Genomic DNA, 18,475 nt, shown 5'->3' with positions numbered 1-18,475 from the left:
TTACTTGAAGAAGCTGCTGGATATCCTGTTTCTGGTTCCCCAGGGGCACTGACTTGAGTTGATCCTGCTGAACTTCAAAATCTGTAGTCAGCTCCGGGCAAGCCTTAGTTGATCTTGCTCTCATTCCTCATGCAGGGAAAAAATGACGGACGTTTCCAGGTTGTAGCTCAGCAGTCTCTGTAGCACGCAGGCAATGGCTCTGCCACATCCAGTCAATCTGTTTGTCTGCACCAGATTTTTGTCCCCTTTTTCTTTTCCTGTGTTACTTCAGTGTGGCTGAATGATACCTCGGAGCAGGGCTCTCTCTAAGATGGGGGGAGGGATAGCTCAGTGGTTTGAGCATTGGCCTGCTAAACCCAGGGTTGTGAGTTCAATCCTTGAGGGGGACATTTGGGGATTTAGTTGGGAATTGGTCCTGCTTTGAGCAGGGGTTGGACTAGATGACTTCCTGAGGTCCCTTCCAACCCTGATAGTCTATGATTCTCTCTGGTGCCAGGCACCCTCCTGCCTGGCCCTGTGGTTCTCCTCTTGTGGTAGTCTGCAGGGACTACTAATGACAGAAGCTTTGATCTAGGCACTCTTGGCTCGTGCAGTTGGCACCTCAGAGAGGTAGAGCGGGAGGAGCCCACATCAAAGCTGTCATTCCTCTGTGTTAGGCGTACCTCTGGTCCTGGTCCATTGAGGATATGAGTCCGCTGCAGCTGCCAGGTGCAGATCTTAATCCTGCTGCAGGGGCTCCTGCTTTTAAACTCTGGAGGTCCTGGGTTCAGTCCCTGGTGACAACCAAGATGATGTGGCTTGATTGTCTTTTTGTGGTCACTTTGTGCTTCCTTGGAGAGAAGCTGCAGTGTTAATTGCACACACGTAATAGTCATCTTAAACTGACAGTGTTAGCAATAGACCTTCTGAGAATCTTTGGTTAAGGTCACTCATCAGGTTAAAGGGACGCCCTCAAGCTTCAAAGACCCAAACTTCCAGTCCACCTACTTTTTTTTTTTTTTTTTTTAAACACCATATAATGTTGTGGTGTGTTTTTCCAAAGTATAACCTATGCAAGGAACTGCGTTCCTGAGCAGTCCTCCAATCACAAATCAGTGGGTTGGGCCCCCCTTCTTACACTGCATTCAATCATTATAAACCAGGGTTGTTGGAAAACTGAAGAAGGAAGATTAGAAATTCATGAATTTTCAATCATTTCCATTTTTTTCCTCAAAATTTCTCTTTTTTAAAAATTTTCTGTCCAGCTTTGCTAGATAGAAGTCTCCAATCTCTGGGTGTTTCCCCAGAGTACAGTTCACTTGTACAAATTTGATGAATAAGGAATGGGACCATGCTGAATGCCTTTGCTCACGAAGACTCAGAATAGAACCAGAATGGAAATCTCTCTGTTTAGGATTACTGCTGAGTGTCACTACAGATAGACATATTGTATTTGTTTTAGCTTGGGAAAGAGGAGCATATTACAGAGAAGACCTCACCTTCAGCAAATAAACAAGGAAAAGATTCAGCAGATTCCATGGAAAGCACAAGAAAAGAGAAGGTAAGCTGTGTGTTAACTGGGTTTAGTCTCTAGTATAAAATGCAGCAACACATGAATTTGTCAGCAAATTTTGCAGACAGAAATATGACACCCCCATTGAATGCCATTTCTCAGACACTCTGAGAGGGGATGTCTAAATTAACTTACCTCATATTGAACTCTGCTTCTATGGATAGCTTTTGCCTGACAGGGTTCTGAGAGGCTCTTTTTTTAGTTGCTGTGTGCCTGTATAGATTACTTTTAATTGCTGCTGCCAAGTGCTATGCATGTGAAGGAACATATGCCTAAAAAGACTACATAACTGTACAGTGTGTCCAAAAATAAGAGGCAGTCATTTTGGAGCTACAGCAAAGGATCCGACAGGAGATGAAGCCTTTCCAGAATGATGGCGTTAGATGGACTGTAGACAACCTCTTTTTAAATATTTCTCTTGAATTAAATAATTTCACTACAAACCTCCCGTTGCAGTAGCACAGAGACATAGTCTTCGAAATTCTCCAGCTTCATACCTTTACAGTTACGAGCGGATGGTCGAATGTGGTAGCTATCACTATCTGGTGCAGTAGAAAATTGATCTCTTGATCAAGAACAGTCTGTCTACCCTAGGACACTGCCAGGCTTCATATGAAATGACCAAAGAGGAGAGAGACACAGATTTTTAATCTCTTATGCACATAAAATGATTCTGGGAGTTAAAATCTAACTTATTCCAAGTATGCATTAAAAGTAAGCAGACGTTGTAATTAATAGGTGCCATTCTGAAAGCCAGTGCTAATGTTTTGGAATGAAGGTCCACTGTTGGATACTGAGTTTATAATTAGTACCATCCTGCGATTTTATTTGGCATTTATCTAGTATTCCAGGAGATTAAAATCTTAGTGTAACTCTAAAGGCTAACTTCCTCCAAGGTCTAAGCCAGCTTCTGCTAGCAGAGTCTCTGGCAGAGGGTCCATGTGGAAGAAAGTGACTGCAGTAGGTAGCCACAAGTTTCCTTTCTCTGTAGGAGCTTGAGGTAGTGTGCAGCCAGGCAAAAAAATGACACTGTTGGTTGGGGAGAGGTTGGCCATGGTGATGATGGGGAGTGGACAAATTCAGCACATTCCCCCAGCAGTCTCTGCTGGCAAGGCTCCTATGTCCCCAGAGGGGTAGGTAAGTGAATTTCCTCTGGGCCTGAAGAAAGACTTATTCAAAGAATTAGGTACAACAGGTTGTGGATTTCTGGGCAGTTGTGGCACATGGTGATAATTAACATAAGACTGAGATGGAGAGATTTCAGCAACCCAGAGAGTTACAAAATATCCCCAAAGAAGTGCAGTGCTAGAAGCATTTATGTGGCTATTGTAAAGTGGTCTGTGTATATGTAACAGTGGGGGAACTCTCCGAGTGGTTAAACACAACTCCTATAGAAAAGCACATGCAGACCCAGAGATCAGTCATGGAGGACTTTCAGCAAGGATTCCCCACAATCAAGTCCAAAAAGAACAAAGGGAATGAACTTAATTCTTAAGTACCAACTTCATACAATCTTATAATAGTCAAGAAACAATAATAATAATAATAGCTTAATTTCTACTACCTAAGAAGGCTACTTCAGAATCCACATACACTATCCTCACAATTATACATAAGGTGACAAAGTTCCTCCTCTATCTTGGTGGGTCCTGCGCTTATTGGCGGATTTTCTTGCCTCAGAGATTCACCATGTGGGTTGGGGAACAGCCCAGAAACCTTCCCCTCTGGAAGAACCCACAGTCCAGGTCAATTGGGAGGTATGGGGGGAACCCGGGCCCACCCTCTACTCCGGGTTCCAGCCCAGGGCCCTGTGGACTGCAGCTGTCTAGAGTGCCTCCTGTAACAGCTGCATGACAGCTACAACTCCCTGGGCTACTTCCCCATGGCCTCCTCCAAACACCTTCCTTAGTCTCACCACAGGACCTTCCTCCTAGTGTCTGATAACACTTGTGCTCCTCAGTCCTCCAGCAGCATACCCTCTCAGCTCCTTGCACCTCTTGCTCCCAGCTCCTCACACTCGCACCACAAACTGAAGTGAGCTCCTTTTTAAAACCCAGGTGCCCTGATTGGCCTGCCTTAATTGCTTCTAGCAGCTTCTTCTTAATTAGCTCCAGGTGTCCTAATTAGCCTGCCTGCCTTAACTGGTTCTAGCAGGTTCCTGATTACTTTAGTGCAGCCCCTGCTCTAGTCACTCAGGGAACAGAAAACTACTCATCCAGTGACCAGTATATTTGCCCTCTACCAGACTCCTGTACCCCACTGGTCTGGGTCTGTCACAATACATATAAACAAAAGAAACAAATTAGATCTAAACAGGTCGGTCCCCACAAACTCACAGTGAGGAGTAACTCAGAGTTCCAACAGCTTAGGCTGAGTTTACCTGTCTCAGCTAGAGTCTTTGTTCATCGGCTCTATACAGTCTGCTGAGCTGAAAGCTCTGTAGCAATATCATCCCTCCTCTTGCTTGTAGAAATCTCCAACTGGAACCCAAGCAGACTTTCTCCTCCTCTACTGGACTATGGAATCACTCAGCTAGCTAGCTAATTAATCAGCCAATCGGTATTAAGTATATAAATCAATAACCCTATTACAAGAAAAATACAAAACTGAGAGTAGCCAGATATAGACGACTTTCCCCATCATCCCATTTAAATAAGAAAAAAGTTGCTGAACCAGACAATTGAACTAAAACGGTTTGTCTAAAATCAAATCACACTCAAGTTGTGTAACTAAAATGAAAGACATTAGTTTCCCCTCCCAGTTTCCTCTTTCTAACATGGCCAGGGCTTCCCTGTGTTGGGAAGTTAACAATACTCCTAACCTGCTGTCCGGTGCTTCAGAGTTAAGTGAAACCAGCCTGCTTTCTGTGCCATGGCTAAGCTTCTCCCAGCAGGTCACATGTCCTTTTGTAAAGCAGCTGCCCTGATTACTTGTCCTCAGTGGAGTCTATGAGTCCAGCTACCACACCCAATTCCAGAAACTTCTGGGTGTGGAGTGCTAATTGGACATCTGCCTAGCAAGAATGACCCAGACACAACTCACTCCTCTCCCGCTTCTCTCTAAAGAAATATCTCCCTATTAGCACGTGGATTACATATACACCTCCCTACACGTACACAGAGTAAATCAAACATGGTACCACAGTGTACCATTCCTAGGAATTGTGGACATGGTAGGACATGAGGGATGGCCAGTCCAAAGCATCACTTGTGATCACTACGCCAAAGCCCATTCCCTAATATTGAAGATATATATCTATGACATCTTTCCCAACCCGTTTCCCTCTCTGCTGCAGGAGCGAGACTGGGAAAGTGGAAGTGAGATGGAAGGTGAGGCCTGGTATCCAGCTAACATGGAAGAACTGGTCACAGTGGATGAAGTGGGAGAAGACGACTTTATTATGGAGCCAGATATAACTGAACTTGAAGAAATTGTTCCAGTTGATCCAAAAGACAAAGCATGCTCAGAAACGCATCAGTATGTAACTAGCATGTTAGAACTGGAAAAAGACCATAGCCAGATAAACAGGTGTGAAGGCGAATCGGCCCAGGAAGCTCCAGAAACGAGCTTCAGATCGGCAAAGGAAAGCATAGCTGCTTCCGGTGGCTGTCCAGAAGCTGCTGCTGCTGATGCAGTTACCGAAGCATCAAGCCTAAATCTGGACACTGAACAGAAGCCAGATGGATCACAAGAAGACAGAGCTCTTAGGGATTCTAATTACCACAAAAAGGAAGGAAAAATAGAGGAGAGCTCTGATAGTCACATGGAGGATGGACAGATACCTTCTGATCAAATGAAAGGAGAGACTCACCAGCTCTCTGGCACTTTTGTGGATCATTACAAGCAGATGGGATCACAAGAAACAGAGAGTAGAGAAGTCATGGAAATGCTTGTAAAAAACTCCAGTGAAGAAACAACGCGTGGAAGCCAAGAGTGTCAAGAGACGCGGGGTAACTACTTTTGTGTTTTCTTTTCTGCTGGTGGAGAGCTTTTATCTGTGCAAGATGCATTAGATTTTAATCTGCTGCTAACAAGAATAAATGTTGCTAATAGTGTCAAGATTTTCCTAGGAGCAGCTCAGTAAAAGAACCCTGCTGTCATGAGAGCCCTGTTAATCCTTTAAAGGCTTTTAGTCAAATGGTGTAAAGGAAATACGATAAGCAACTTGCAATAATCGGCTGTAACAGTCACATCTGGGTTCACGTGAGTTGAGCTGAACTCTTGTAGCCCCCTGCTAAGTACTTTGAATGGTCAATGAGAAGAACTCCAGTTCCTGCAGGTCAACAAATATCCGAGGGATATTTTATATCTGTCTGGCTCCCGCCCACATAAGAAACTCAGGATGGCTGTTTCTTACCCACCATGCAAAAAGATGAAAATAGTTTGTAGATTGTTACTTCTCTGTCCTTGTTCATGCAAGCATGTGACTTTGTGTGGGGACTTGGGTGGGTACTAACCAAGTACCATTATTTCTTAGATGTTCCCTCTAATATAACCTGCTGTGGCAAGGCACATGGTAACACAAAGCCAGAAAATATTTTCAGAGGGTAAGATTAATCATACCTGCCTATTTAAAAACTTTAGCTGTCAGGAAAAATACCTGAGTAAGGACAGAAGTGTCTGGAAGAACTGCAGAATCAGAATCAAGCCCTTTATTCTTAATCCTGCATCTCTGTTGTAATGCTGTAGTGACTTGGGATCTTGAGTGGCTCTGTATTTTATACATAATATATAAGCAATTCACATGTCTGGAACGGGGAGGAAGGATATCTTTCTTACCAGCCTTAATCCTTCCCAGTAAATCAACACAATATTTCCCATGCATTAAATCTGCTGCCTGCACTGATTTAACATATAAATACAGAATAATAGTGTTTGTCAGTATCCTGTAATACTGAGGCATGCATAAAGTAAGTATAGCTCCAGTTTTAAAACACTCTCTCTAATGAAAGGGGGCAATTACCAAAATGGAAAAGTTTAAAATATAAACAGAAGAGCAGTAATGAACATGAAATTGTCTCTAGAAAAAAAATGTAGTTAATGTGTGGTGTTTCTTATTGGTTAGCTATTGGCAGCTGTACTGTTTTAAGCATCCAGATTAGATGGAAATATTCTATTTCCAGGTCATGTTTAACTTCTGGCCTCATTCAGAAAAAGTTTTGAAAGGGGATTATAGAAGTTGTCTTATTTCATTACACTGTTTTCATTCAATGCATTTATTCCTTTGTTAAGTAAATTCTAGGTACCTGGAAATGAAATCTCCTGAATTCTCCGAGGTGAAATCTAAAAGAACCCATTCTTCACCATCCTGGGAACAAGAGGATGTTTTCACTGAACTTAGCATTCCTCTAGGTATGTCTAAACATTTAGGTCTCTCTCCACATGAGACACTGTCCATTGCAATACCTTGAATGTACAACAAGGTGTCACTTTAAGGCTACTTATTGTATTTGTTTCTCAGAACGAATGCAAGGAGAATCAAAAGAAACAGTAAGTAACACATGGTTAAATGTTGAAAGAACTGAGATTTTTATTCCAGATTATTGATGATTATTCCAGATAAATGGACTATGTGTTCATTAATGACACTGAACAGCTGAAATAACTGCCATTGGATTCCAAGGTCTAAAACATAGGGGGACTGACACATTCATAAAGAAATTATCTGGGCTTTGGTAGAAGCATTGCTCAGTGCCAAGGAAATCTTGAGGGCAGAGAGATCTCTCAAGTGAGTTCTCTGTACAGTAAGGAGCTTCTAAGCATATGACATGAAAAATGAGAGTGATTTAGCCCCGAATGGATCGATTACATTACACAACCATAGATCATGAACATACAGAATACACTGTGGTGTGATCTAATATAAAGTTATTATTGGCACTCGCTAGGAATGACCTATATAACTCAGTTGTGACTTTTGCCCCTAGTAAGTTCTGTGACTATCCCAACCCTTTGTGCTATACCATCATGTAGTCTCAATAAATATACATGCATATATTATCTGAGATAATGTATAAATACATATAATACCTAAGAGAATGTATACAATGTGTATTTGCAGTACATGATGTATTAAATTGCAACAAAGAATCCTGTGGCACCTTATAGACTAACAGACGTATTGGAGCATAAGCTTTCGTGGGTGAATACCCACTTCGTCAGATGCATGACGCATGATGTTTTAAATTGTAATTTTTCACCATCATTCGTCAGTGTTACAGAATTTGATGTCCTTTCAGGTGAACTTGAAAGTAGTAGATCTCGGATTAGCCTTTGTTTCTTTATCATTGAACTAAATTATATTTTTCTCTTTGAAAGTAAACCATGTTAATGTGATTCAAAATTGTTTGGTAGGTGTGGAATTTGTGGTGCCCAGAACTGGGTTTTACTGCAAGCTTTGTGGACTTTTCTACACGAATGAAGAGACAGCTAAGACAAGCCACTGCAGAAGTACTGTTCACTACAAAAATCTTCAGGTAAAACACACGTGTAATTAGTGTTAGTCCTGCTTCTACTAACGAATGGGTCAGACTGAGTAAAACTCTCTGGTGCTATAAAACGGACTTTCATGCAGGGCCACCGAGAGGGGGGAGTAAGTGGGGCAATTTGCCCCGGGCCCCACAGGGGCCTCCACGAGAATATAGTATTCTATAATATTGCAACTTTTTTTATGGAAGGGGCCCCTGAAATTGCTTTGCCCCAGGCCCCCTGAATCCTCTGGGTGGCCCTGCTTTCATGGTGCGCACAGAATTCAGTGGCATGGAAATGGACAGTTTTAAATCTTTTAAGCTGACAAATGTATAGAAATCAAATGGGTTGTGCAGTGCTGCCGGCCAGCACACTAGCCTGTCACCTCTGGATCCCTGTGCTCAAATCATGGCTCACAAGTGAAATGAGGTGAGAAGTCCACATCACAAAAATACTAGCACACAATTTGGCCCAGTTGAGTCTCTCCTCTTAAGAGTCCCAAAATTAGGGAATAGTAGGGGTGTTTCAGGTGAGGACTGAAGTGCATAGGCACTTCTTTCTGGGACAGATTGCACAGAGCCTGTCACCACTACTGATGTCTTAATTTCATGGCAGCTAAATTTGTTACCCTTTTAGAATTTGTATAATTTTATTTCTGTGCCAATTTAAGTCTCTACAGTATGTTTCAGCTTGAGGAATTTCAAAGCATTATGTGTATGATACATAAATGATCTGAGGGTGGCTTCATGGGCCACTGAAATGCAGCCATCTCTGATGTGGAACATGGCAGCTGTCCAACAGAGCAGCGCAATGCTACATAACAATTGCTAGAAGGCACTGAAGAAGAATGCCATGTCCTATGTATTTATTTAGATTTACTTTTAAATCCCCACCCCTTGCTCTGGGTATTTTTCCACGCACACACTAGACAATATTGCACTAAGATCATTGGCATATCCAAAAATAAATCAAACCCAACCCTACCTTGGTCACTTTTTAGATACCCACCTGCGAATATCAACAATCCCTGTTCATAACAGCATCACTATTAACCATACCTTTGTGCATTCTTCATCCATCCTGCTCGGTGCACCCCCACCCCAAGAAGAAAAGATGGGGCTGTGCAGCTTGTCTGGAACATATTCAGGCACACCAAGGGGGAAAATCAAATTCCGGTGTTGAGGATCACTCACAGAAAAGGCCCAGTCTGCTTGTTAAGATGTGATTATAGAGGGAGGATGGTCCGGGGGTTAGTAATTAAATATTGAGGTGAGTGGATATAGACGAAGAAGGATGGTCTAGGGCACCAGCATATCTGCTTTGGTACAGATTTCCTGTCTGACCTTGGGCAAGTCATTTAGCCTTTCTGTGTCTCAGTTCCCCAACTGAAGATAATAGCGTATACACTGCTCCCCCTCACATTAAACACATTAAAGGTTATGGTGATGGGGGCCGGATAAGTACCTAAAGTGGATAGATTATATTTTAAATTAGATCAGTGATTCGCAAACTGTGGGTCAGGACCCCAAAGTGGGCCGGCATTAGACTTGCTGGGGGCCAGGGATGAAGCCGAAGCCTGAGCCCCACCCAGGGCCGGCTCCAGGGTTTTGGCCACCCCAAGCAGCCAAAAAAAACCCACAAAAACAAAAACAAAAAAAGCCGCGATCACGATCTGCGGCGGCAATTCGGCGGGAGGTCCTTCGCTCCGAGCAGGAGTGAGGGACCGTCCGCCGAATTACCGCTGAACAGCTGGACATGCCGCCCCTCCCTGGAGTGGCCGCCCCAAGCACCTGCTTGGTAAGCTGGTGCCTGGAGCCAGCCCTGGCCCCACCACCTGGGGCCAAAGCCGAAGCCCGAGGGCTTCAGCCCTGGGCAGCAGGGCTCACACTTCAGCTTCAGTCCGGGGCGGTGGGGCTCAGATTATGGACCCCCCCATCCTTGGGCTTCTCTTGGGCCCCTCTGCCTGGGGCGGTGAGGCTCAGGAGGGCTCAGGCTTTGGTTCCCCCCTCCCCCCCCCGGGTCGTGTAGTAATTTTTGTTGTCAGAAGGGGGTCAACGTGCAATGAAGCTTGAGAACTGCAGAATTAGATTAATGCCAATCAATTTTCAAAGCCACTTTCATTCTGGTTTACATATAAATGTAGAGAGGTTTTATGGAATGCATTGTAATGCCTGACTGCCTTCTGGGTAGGTTTTGTAGTGGATTTCTATTTAAACCAAAAAAGTATTTTCTCCCTCTTGCTGCAGTTCTGTGATAAATAGCAGTTGGGGGTTTTAGATTGAGATTTTCAAAGCGGAGAAGGGCTTTAGCCACATGAGATGGTATTGAAATCAACAAGGGGGTGTGGCTAAACCCCTAGTCAGCTTTGAAAATCTCAACCATCATTGGGTAGGCAATAGCTTAAAAAAATCAGCTTATGGGTTATATGTTCCATCTATGTGTGCTAGTAATTAAATGTAGTTTATGGTTTAAAGATAAATTAAACCAACTTTAATGAATTCCATGTCTATCCAAAGACTCTTGTAATATTTACTCTTGCCTGCAGCCATGTGGAATTTTGTCCAGTTAGATCAAGACCGAGTGTTGTGTGCTGCGTTTCCACAGGCCACAGCTCTCTGTTCAAGATTACAGCAGTGGCAATCATCATGGTATACAATCTAAGAGCAGCTCTAAGGATCTTGGCAGGCAATGTTTGGGGTTTAAAAATGGACCAGTGACTACCCCTTCCCCTCAAAAAAAAAAAAAAAAAAAAAAAAAAGGGGGTGGGGAGGGAAAGTTGCCTCTGGAAGCTGAAGAATAGTTTTGAGTCACCTCCTGCTAAGCTGTACACATGAAACGTAAAGAGTTTTGCCCTTTCTCTAGAAAATGAAGGCTGAGTTTACAATAGTGACGGGCCCACACTCAGAAGATGCCCTGTCACCTGGACTGTGGCCACACCCCAAGGCCCTACCCCCACTTGGCCTCTTCCCCCTGAAGCCCCACCCCCAATCATTCCTCTCCACCCGCTCCCCCTCCCCCGCTCGCACCTCTCCAATCCCTCCCTGCCTGGCTCCTCTCCACCACCTCCCCACCTCACTCCTCTCCACACACCCCTCGTGTGAGTGACAGGCGGGGCCTGGTGGGAAAGAGGCCAAACAGGGCCAGGACCTCGGAGCGGAGCATGGGTGGAGAGCAGGGGCGGGGCCTTGGGGACGAGTGCAGGGGCGGGGCCTTTGGGCGGGCTCCAGGGCCCCCAAAAGTTAATCCGGCCCTGCACATTGTGAGTTTATGCAGGGTACCGTATAGACGGTGCAACAGCAGGTCATACACAGGCACCACTGAAAGGAGAGACACGTAGCAGGTGATAGGGTGCCTGCTGTGGAGTTGCCATTAGGATTCTGTTTTCCCCCCTGGAGCAGTGTTTTTAAATGACCAGTCCTAGACCAGAGCAGTTGTTCGTAGCTAGAGATGTATGTAATTTCTCATCACAGATGTACGTAGACTGATGGTGCTAATGAATCTGTTTCAAGACTTTGAGTAACTGGCATTTGCTTGGTCAGGATCTACAGAGAGGAACATTTTACTTGTGATGAGGAAGTTTTGTTCCCTTCTGCCTCTCATGCCATTCACCGGGGTTGAATTTGAGTATAACATTTTTGCATGCCTCTCTCACGCCCATGTCATTCCACCTTCCATTTTGTGTGCACCTCTGCCACCCAAGGGCGTTGCCAGTAAGTCACCAGCGTGACTGGCTGCTAATAGATTTTAGGATCGCACCATATTATTGATATTTAAGGCACTCGAACTCCATCATAATAAAACAAGTCAATTCAGGCAAATACTCCAGCCAGATTGTTAAAATTCTATCAGTGATGATTGTTGGCTTCACTTTTCCTTCCACTTAAAAGAAATAGATTTATATACATCAAAAGGTATGTGTCTAAGTCAGATGCTTTGCAAATGTAACGTATGTTTTCAATCATATCTCAGGAACAGTGTCTGCTCTCAATCCCACCACTTCAATACCAGTGTAATTCTGTTCACTTCTGTGGCATTACTGCTGATTTACCCCAATGTGAGAGCAGAATCGAGCAATCAGCTTCTAGTTGCCAGGAGAAAAGGTCTAGTAGATTGAGCATGGGACTGGGAGCCAGGATATCCTGAACTGTAGTCCTCCTGGTTCTGCTGCTGACTTCCTGGGTGGCATTGAGCAAGTCACTTAACCTCCCTGGTCTTGTCAGCATTAAGGGAATTTGCTCTAGGGGATCTACATGAATACAGATACACCAGTTTAAATTTCCTTAGTGTAGACAGAATGTCTGTGGGTTCTATCTCCCAGGGTTGTTAAGGGCTAGTGACAGTGCTTTGAAGCTATAAAGCACTCTGTGCTGAGTATTATCAATCTTGCTAATGCCACCTCTGGTTTTCCTTTGGTCACAGAAGTATCTATCCCAACTTGCAGAAGAGAGTCTGAAAATGAATGAAGAAGACAGCAATCTGCCACTGGACGTTGCTGGGATTGTTCCCCACTTTGAGAAGAAAAAGCTATGATGTCGCTCAACTAGAAGAGTTGTAAATGAGTGAATGCTGACATTTCATTGTTGATCTACATGGTGTGGTGATCAATTTGCACTGTGCAGGAGGAAGGAAAGCACAATAAACAGCATGTTCTATGTATTTATGCCCAGGGTTTGCCATTAAAAACCATAGTGCCTGGAATAGTTTCCCACGGGGAAGCAGTGCTGGCGTATCTGTAACAAGCACAGCTATTCTTTCTCAGGCTGTGTGTTGGGAGCGGCTTCCTATACTAACTCAGAATTCTCAGGGATTCTCAGATGCCACACAGTAGGTCAGGCTGAGTATTTAGAAGAATTTAGCATCCTCCAGTGGAAATGATCTGAAAAGAAATGTCCTGAATGAAGCTTTTAACATGAATATATTTTAAGTCACGTCACTCATTAGTATAGTGAACAATAGGCCTTGTTTAAGAGACCTAAAGCCATTGTGCTAGTGCTGTTAGATGGCATAAGGTAAATACCCCAGTGGCCTCAGGATATGTGCACCTAGAGCTTGGTGATGATAATCATCATCGTTTTTTAATTTTCGAGTGTTGTCCATGTACTCGATGTTGTACAAAGATCGAGGAAGTCACAGTCCCTGTCTCTAGGAGCGTACAATTGAAATCCAATACAGGCAGAACAGTTCAGGCTGAAAGTTATTTGCCTTCATTCTCCAGTGCTTTATATCCTGCGGGCTGGATGCTCTTTGGTAATTTCTGCGTTTGGAAATATTCCTTGGGAAAATTCTAAAAGTGTGTCCACTTTGTGTCTTAGATTAAACTCGCACAAGAAGCTTTATAACTGCTAGACGTTTCGCTTATGTAACTTGTAGAATTCTTTATCCATTCTCATTGGGGGGGTTTAAAACATGTTTTTCTAATCTTGGCCATCTTGAATTTCCTGGTCTTTATGGAAATAAGCCAGACACTTAATGTTGTTTTAACAGTTTTTGTATTCATTCCCCTGAATTTTTATGGCAAGTGTAACAACTGTTCACAGAATGCTGTAGTGAGAACACAGGATGCACCAGCAACTATAAATATTATTATTATGGCATTGTTTATACTCAGAGTTATTGCTTAATATAATGTAAAGTCCCATTGAAATGCACTATTTAGATTTCTGGTTAATTTCAATGGGCTTTGTGTAGCAAAGTGAATATGTACTAAAACTGCTGCCAGATTTGATCCTGGAATTATGCTTTTACAAAATGCACCACAAACCATGTCTCCAGGCAAGTGGTAAGAAAATTTTTGAAATGTTTGAAGTTTGGATGAAAAACGGAGAATGGGAGAATTTGCAGATTTCTCCCCCCCCCCCCCCCATTCTTTGTCCAGCTCTGATATTGACCATATTAAGGGCCACTGAAATCTCTGGCATTAGATGTTTCACTTAATGCAATAGGATTTTGTGTACAGTAAATAATTTCCCCACAGAATGGCTTATCCATCACAGAGAACAACATTAATGTTGCAAAGTGGCCAATCCGCCAAAACTGCTCCCACCAAAAAACCTGCTCCATATCACCTGCACCAGCAGCCATATTCTTCTTTCTCTGAAAATGGTTTCAGCTCAGTATCATATCTGCTGGCTGCATTTTGTTGTTTGGCAAGTTCCCTTTCAATTAGATGGTGCAGGCATTCCATTTATTTCAACCAGAGTTGGGTGCAAGCTGCAAATCTTGGATTCATTTTTCTCCAAAGTTCAGGATTCTGTGGATTCCAGGTCTGGCTTGGTGCGTCAGAGAGAAAGAAGGGAAGACACAATATTTAGGCATAGATCTGAGCGTCACCAGATTTCAGGTGTGACAGGATTTGGGTCCAAATTTATTTAAAACATGGCTTTTATTCCTCAATTAATTGAAACAAAAAATCTTGAAAAGCAAATTCTTCTTGCTACCAGATTTCTTATTACATTTTGATGAGATTTATTAGGCCACAATTTTTACTGCAAGATGTAAAATCATGAAAAGGGAAGTAAATAGTCTGTAGCTACTGTCCAAGGCATAGCTGTTAGGGCAGTGATGCATAGACTGAATGTGAAGAATTACTCTCATTGCCTGATAGCACGAGATGAATGGGGAGGGGAATCACCTAAGGAGCAAGCATCGAATTTTTATATCTCAGACTGTTCCAGAACTGGAGCACTCACCAGAGTGGTGGTAGATTTTTAGATCACCTGGTTACGTTAAAGCGGATGGGAGGTAGGGTTGATAGTGCCCCAAATCCCCACGCCTCTAGCAACTTATCACCAGCCAAACTCAAGTATGAAGAGTAGTCGTAGTATTATCCATTTGTATTTCAGTAGCACCGAGAGGTTCCAGCCCCCAAAGAACTTACAACCAGAGTTCAAAGTGAGAGACAACAGGTGGATGCAAACAAATGGGGGAAGTAGAAGGTGACAGTGAAACCATTCTGGTCAGCAGGAGTAAAACCATTAAACCTAGCTTCTGTGTTTGCCCATGGGCTTATTGTCAGACTTAAATGAGCGATTCAACTTATTACCCCCCAAATATTAAACCCTAAGGCCCAGATTCACTCCTGTGCTGCACCCCTTGCATATTTCACCTTGTGCTCGCAGGGCCAGTTGCATCAGAAGTGCAGAATCCGTCTGTGTTGCGGGTTGGTAGTGGTATCCTACAGCTCCGTCCCCAGAGATCTTGCCTGAGGAAGAGTGCTTCAGTTTCCAGCCAGGGCTCCAAAGGTTGGGGGCTTGATGGGCAGCCCAGGAGCCGTGCTGAGTTAGCACACCTCTCAGCCAGCCAGGATCGCCTTGCTTGTGCTGGCTGGTCCTAATCCCCCCTGTAAAAGTGGGGACACCCCTTTCCATGTGGAGTTTCCTCCTTTGACAGCCTGCAAACCCAGGTTCCACGGGCAGAACCCAAGGGGGGATTCTGGCCTAATTACTGTATTTGGGGTGCAGGGCCAAATGTTTAGAGCCTCCAGAAAGGCATCTGCGTGTGTGCACATGCACACAACTGTGATCAAATCCAGGCATTTTCAGGGGGGATTTGAAAACCTGACAAAACAGCACGTGAATGTGGCCAAAAAGGCAGCTGTAGTCCTGAGAATTTTATTTTATTTTGCAAAATCCCTGTATTCAAAAGCAGTTGAAAAGAACCTCCAAGTCTTAGCATTCAGTCTAACAATCCGTGCAATCAACTTTCAGCCCAACGCAATTAGAGACCTGCAATATAATGTCTTTCCATCAAAACAGCCCATAGAGGCAATGCTGGCAGGCATTTAATCCCTAGCCATCACTCTAATACTTATTCTGCTGAGCGGCAACGCACCTGTACAGGTAGCTATTTGCCTCTTTCAACTGCTGTAAAATGTGCTGTTTCTCTTTTGACTTGCTATATTTAAAATCTAAGATGTAGTATTTTTCTAGTCGGCATAGTTCTTCAACAATTTACATTTCTGATTAATATATGTATAGCACCAGGCAGTCTCAAGTCTAGCCGAAAAATTATTTATTATTATTTAAAGAAGAGCTTCCATGATATTTATGAATCACTTCAACATGTCTCAACCAAAGATTTCACAAAGGCTGCAGCCTTTCTGAACAGTGAACATGTTTTTATCTGCTGATCTCAAATAGTCTTTAATGTCACAATGCAACTTGCTTTCTTCAAGATTAAAAATTAAAAAAAAAAATCTAAACATTAGCCCCATAAGACTTAACACATTTTAATATTGGCTTGAACACTAAATTAGTGTCAGGCTGGTTATATTCAGGGTTTTTCTATTCTCTATTAAGGCTGTGATTTGTTTAATTATACTTGAACTGGACCAGACATACTATTTATTGAGCTTATAGAATCTTGTTAATTTAAGTTTTGCCTTGTAAACAATTGGGAATTTGTTAGAACTTGTTGAGTTATGTAGGTGGTGTCACCAGTATTAACTGATCTGTGCAACTGATTGCAAAGTGTTTCAGATTGTGTTTCTTAACAAGGATTTTAATAAAGAGAATTTTAGAGCATAAATAATGGTTGGTAGTTGTGCCAATGTTTTCACAATAACTTGCAGGGAGATTGGCACCTCTCAGAATTTGGTTCTTTGTAATTATGATTGAAGCCATTACTTACCCACCTACTGCCTAGGGTGACCAGATCACCCAAGACAAATATCGGGACGCGGGGGGAGCGGGGGTGACGCGGGGAGGGGGGGAGGGCGGAGGGGGGGGGGGGACAAAAAAAAAAAAAACCTTCCTCCGTAAGCGCTGGAGGGAGGCCCAGGAGACTCAGGGGAAGCGCGGGGCCGGGGTGAGTAACAGTCCGGCCTGGTCCCGAGCAGGCAGGACTCAGTTGGGTGGTAGGGCGAGGAGGGGGGCGGCCCGCGGGGCCAAGCGGCGGCTGTTCTCACCCCCGGCCAGCGGGACTCGGGAGCAGCCGCTGCTGCAGCTCCCACTGCCGCGGGGGCAGGAAGCGGCCATGGCGCTCTGCGGCTGCAGCTCTGGCGCCCCCGAACCCCCGAGCCGGGGCCTGCTGCGGGGACCCAGCAGCGCGCACGCTGCGCCCAGCCCCTGGCCAGTCGCGTCTGGGCTGCTGCCCAGCTGGTGCTATCCCGCGGCGGCCCCGGAGTGGGGGCAGCAGGCCCCAGCCCCCCCGTCCCGCAGGGGAACGAACGGGGCTGGGCTGCCGATGCCTCCGCCCCGGGGCCGCCGCGGGATAGCACCAGCTGGGCAGCTGGCCAGGGGCAGGGCCCAGCGTACGCGCTGCTGGGTCCCCGCAGCAGGCCCCGGCTCGGGGGGTTCGGAGGCACTGCACCCGCGGAGCGCCATGGCCGCTTCCTCCCCCGCGGTAGTGGGAGCTGCAGCAGCGGCTGCTCCCGAGTCCCGCTGGCCGGGGGGACAACAACAGCCGCCGCCTGGCCCCGCGGGCCGCCCCCCTCCTCTCCCAACCACCCAACTGAGTCCTGCCTGCTCGGGGCCAGGCCGGACTGTTACTCACCCCGGCCCCGCGCTTCCCCTGCGTCTCCCGGGCCTCCCTCCAGCGCTTGTGGAGGGAGGGGGAATAGTGAGCCCGGGGAAGAGGCGGGGATTCGGGGAGGGAGCCAATCGGGGGAGGAGGGGGCGGAGTCGGGGTGGGGGGGGGGGGTGCGAGCACTTCCGGGCTCTGGGCTCTGGGGCATTTCCTTGTTTGTCCAGTGTCCCGACCGCATGTCGGTCGGGACGCGGGACAAACAAGGAAATATCGGGACAGTCCCGATAAAATCGGGACGTCTGGTCACCCTACTATTGCCTCTCTATCTCCCTTCCTACACGTCACCTCCAGACTTACTGAGTGAGCTATCTACAGCTGTTGCATCTTGAATTCCTCTCCTCCACCTCCATCCTGGATTCCCTGCCACACTTTCTGAAACTGTTCTGATCTCTTTCTAGCCAACTCTCAAGGCATCTGCTTCACCTGCTTGTCCCATCTGCCGTGTTGATTGGACTCGCCTGCTTGACCATTCCTTTCTTGCCTTTCATGACATGGTCTTCTCCCTGGCTATCCTGCTGGGTCTCTTTGGTTGATCATACTTCCCTCCCCCATTTTCCCTACTGGTTCCACAATGCTCTATCCTAAGTCCCACGGTCCCACCCTCTTCTCTCACTAAACCCTTTCTCTGAGTAACCTCACCCATCAAAAGTGGGATCCACATGGAAAAATGCTCAATGAAGAATCATAGTTAGTTTAAGGGTAAGTAACTGTTCTTTGCTATTATCACTACTAAAGAGTTAAAGAAAGCTGTAAGGACAAAAGCAGTGGGGAAATCTATAAGTCTTTCTGTACTGTTGAAAGAATTGATTGGAAAAACAGGACAAAAACAGAGCAAAGGGGTGGGCTAGGAAGAAGACAGAAAGAGGGAAGGTAAGATGAGACAGGGTTTCCCCCTGCTGTACAGTAAATTATTACACAAAGTTGTGATTG

At 45.1% G+C, this 18,475-nt stretch overlaps 1 protein-coding gene across 12 annotated transcripts in view; it reads left to right on the top strand.

The window, feature by feature from the left end:
- Positions 1-16,546, top strand: part of RBM20 (RNA binding motif protein 20) — a 169,853-nt gene extending 153,307 nt beyond the window's left edge. For 11 of the 12 annotated variants that reach the window (XM_065552514.1, XM_065552516.1, XM_065552522.1 and 8 more), the window contains 5 exons: positions 1,442-1,540; positions 4,848-5,502; positions 6,785-6,904; positions 7,907-8,028; positions 12,440-16,546. In XM_065552514.1, the coding sequence (XP_065408586.1) occupies positions 1,442-1,540; positions 4,848-5,502; positions 6,785-6,904; positions 7,907-8,028; positions 12,440-12,550 (1,107 nt within the window). In that variant the 3' untranslated portion in view covers positions 12,551-16,546. The remainder of the gene's footprint in view (positions 1-1,441; positions 1,541-4,847; positions 5,503-6,784; positions 6,905-7,906; positions 8,029-12,439) is intronic. The other variant, XM_065552519.1, reaches the window with a different exon arrangement.
- The last annotated feature ends 1,929 nt before the right edge of the window (positions 16,547-18,475 follow it).

The sequence above is a fragment of the Chrysemys picta genome, chromosome 7 (genome assembly GCF_011386835.1).
Source record: "Chrysemys picta bellii isolate R12L10 chromosome 7, ASM1138683v2, whole genome shotgun sequence".
Lineage (NCBI taxonomy): Eukaryota > Metazoa > Chordata > Testudines > Emydidae > Chrysemys > Chrysemys picta.
This window is presented reverse-complemented; position numbering and strand designations above follow the sequence as displayed.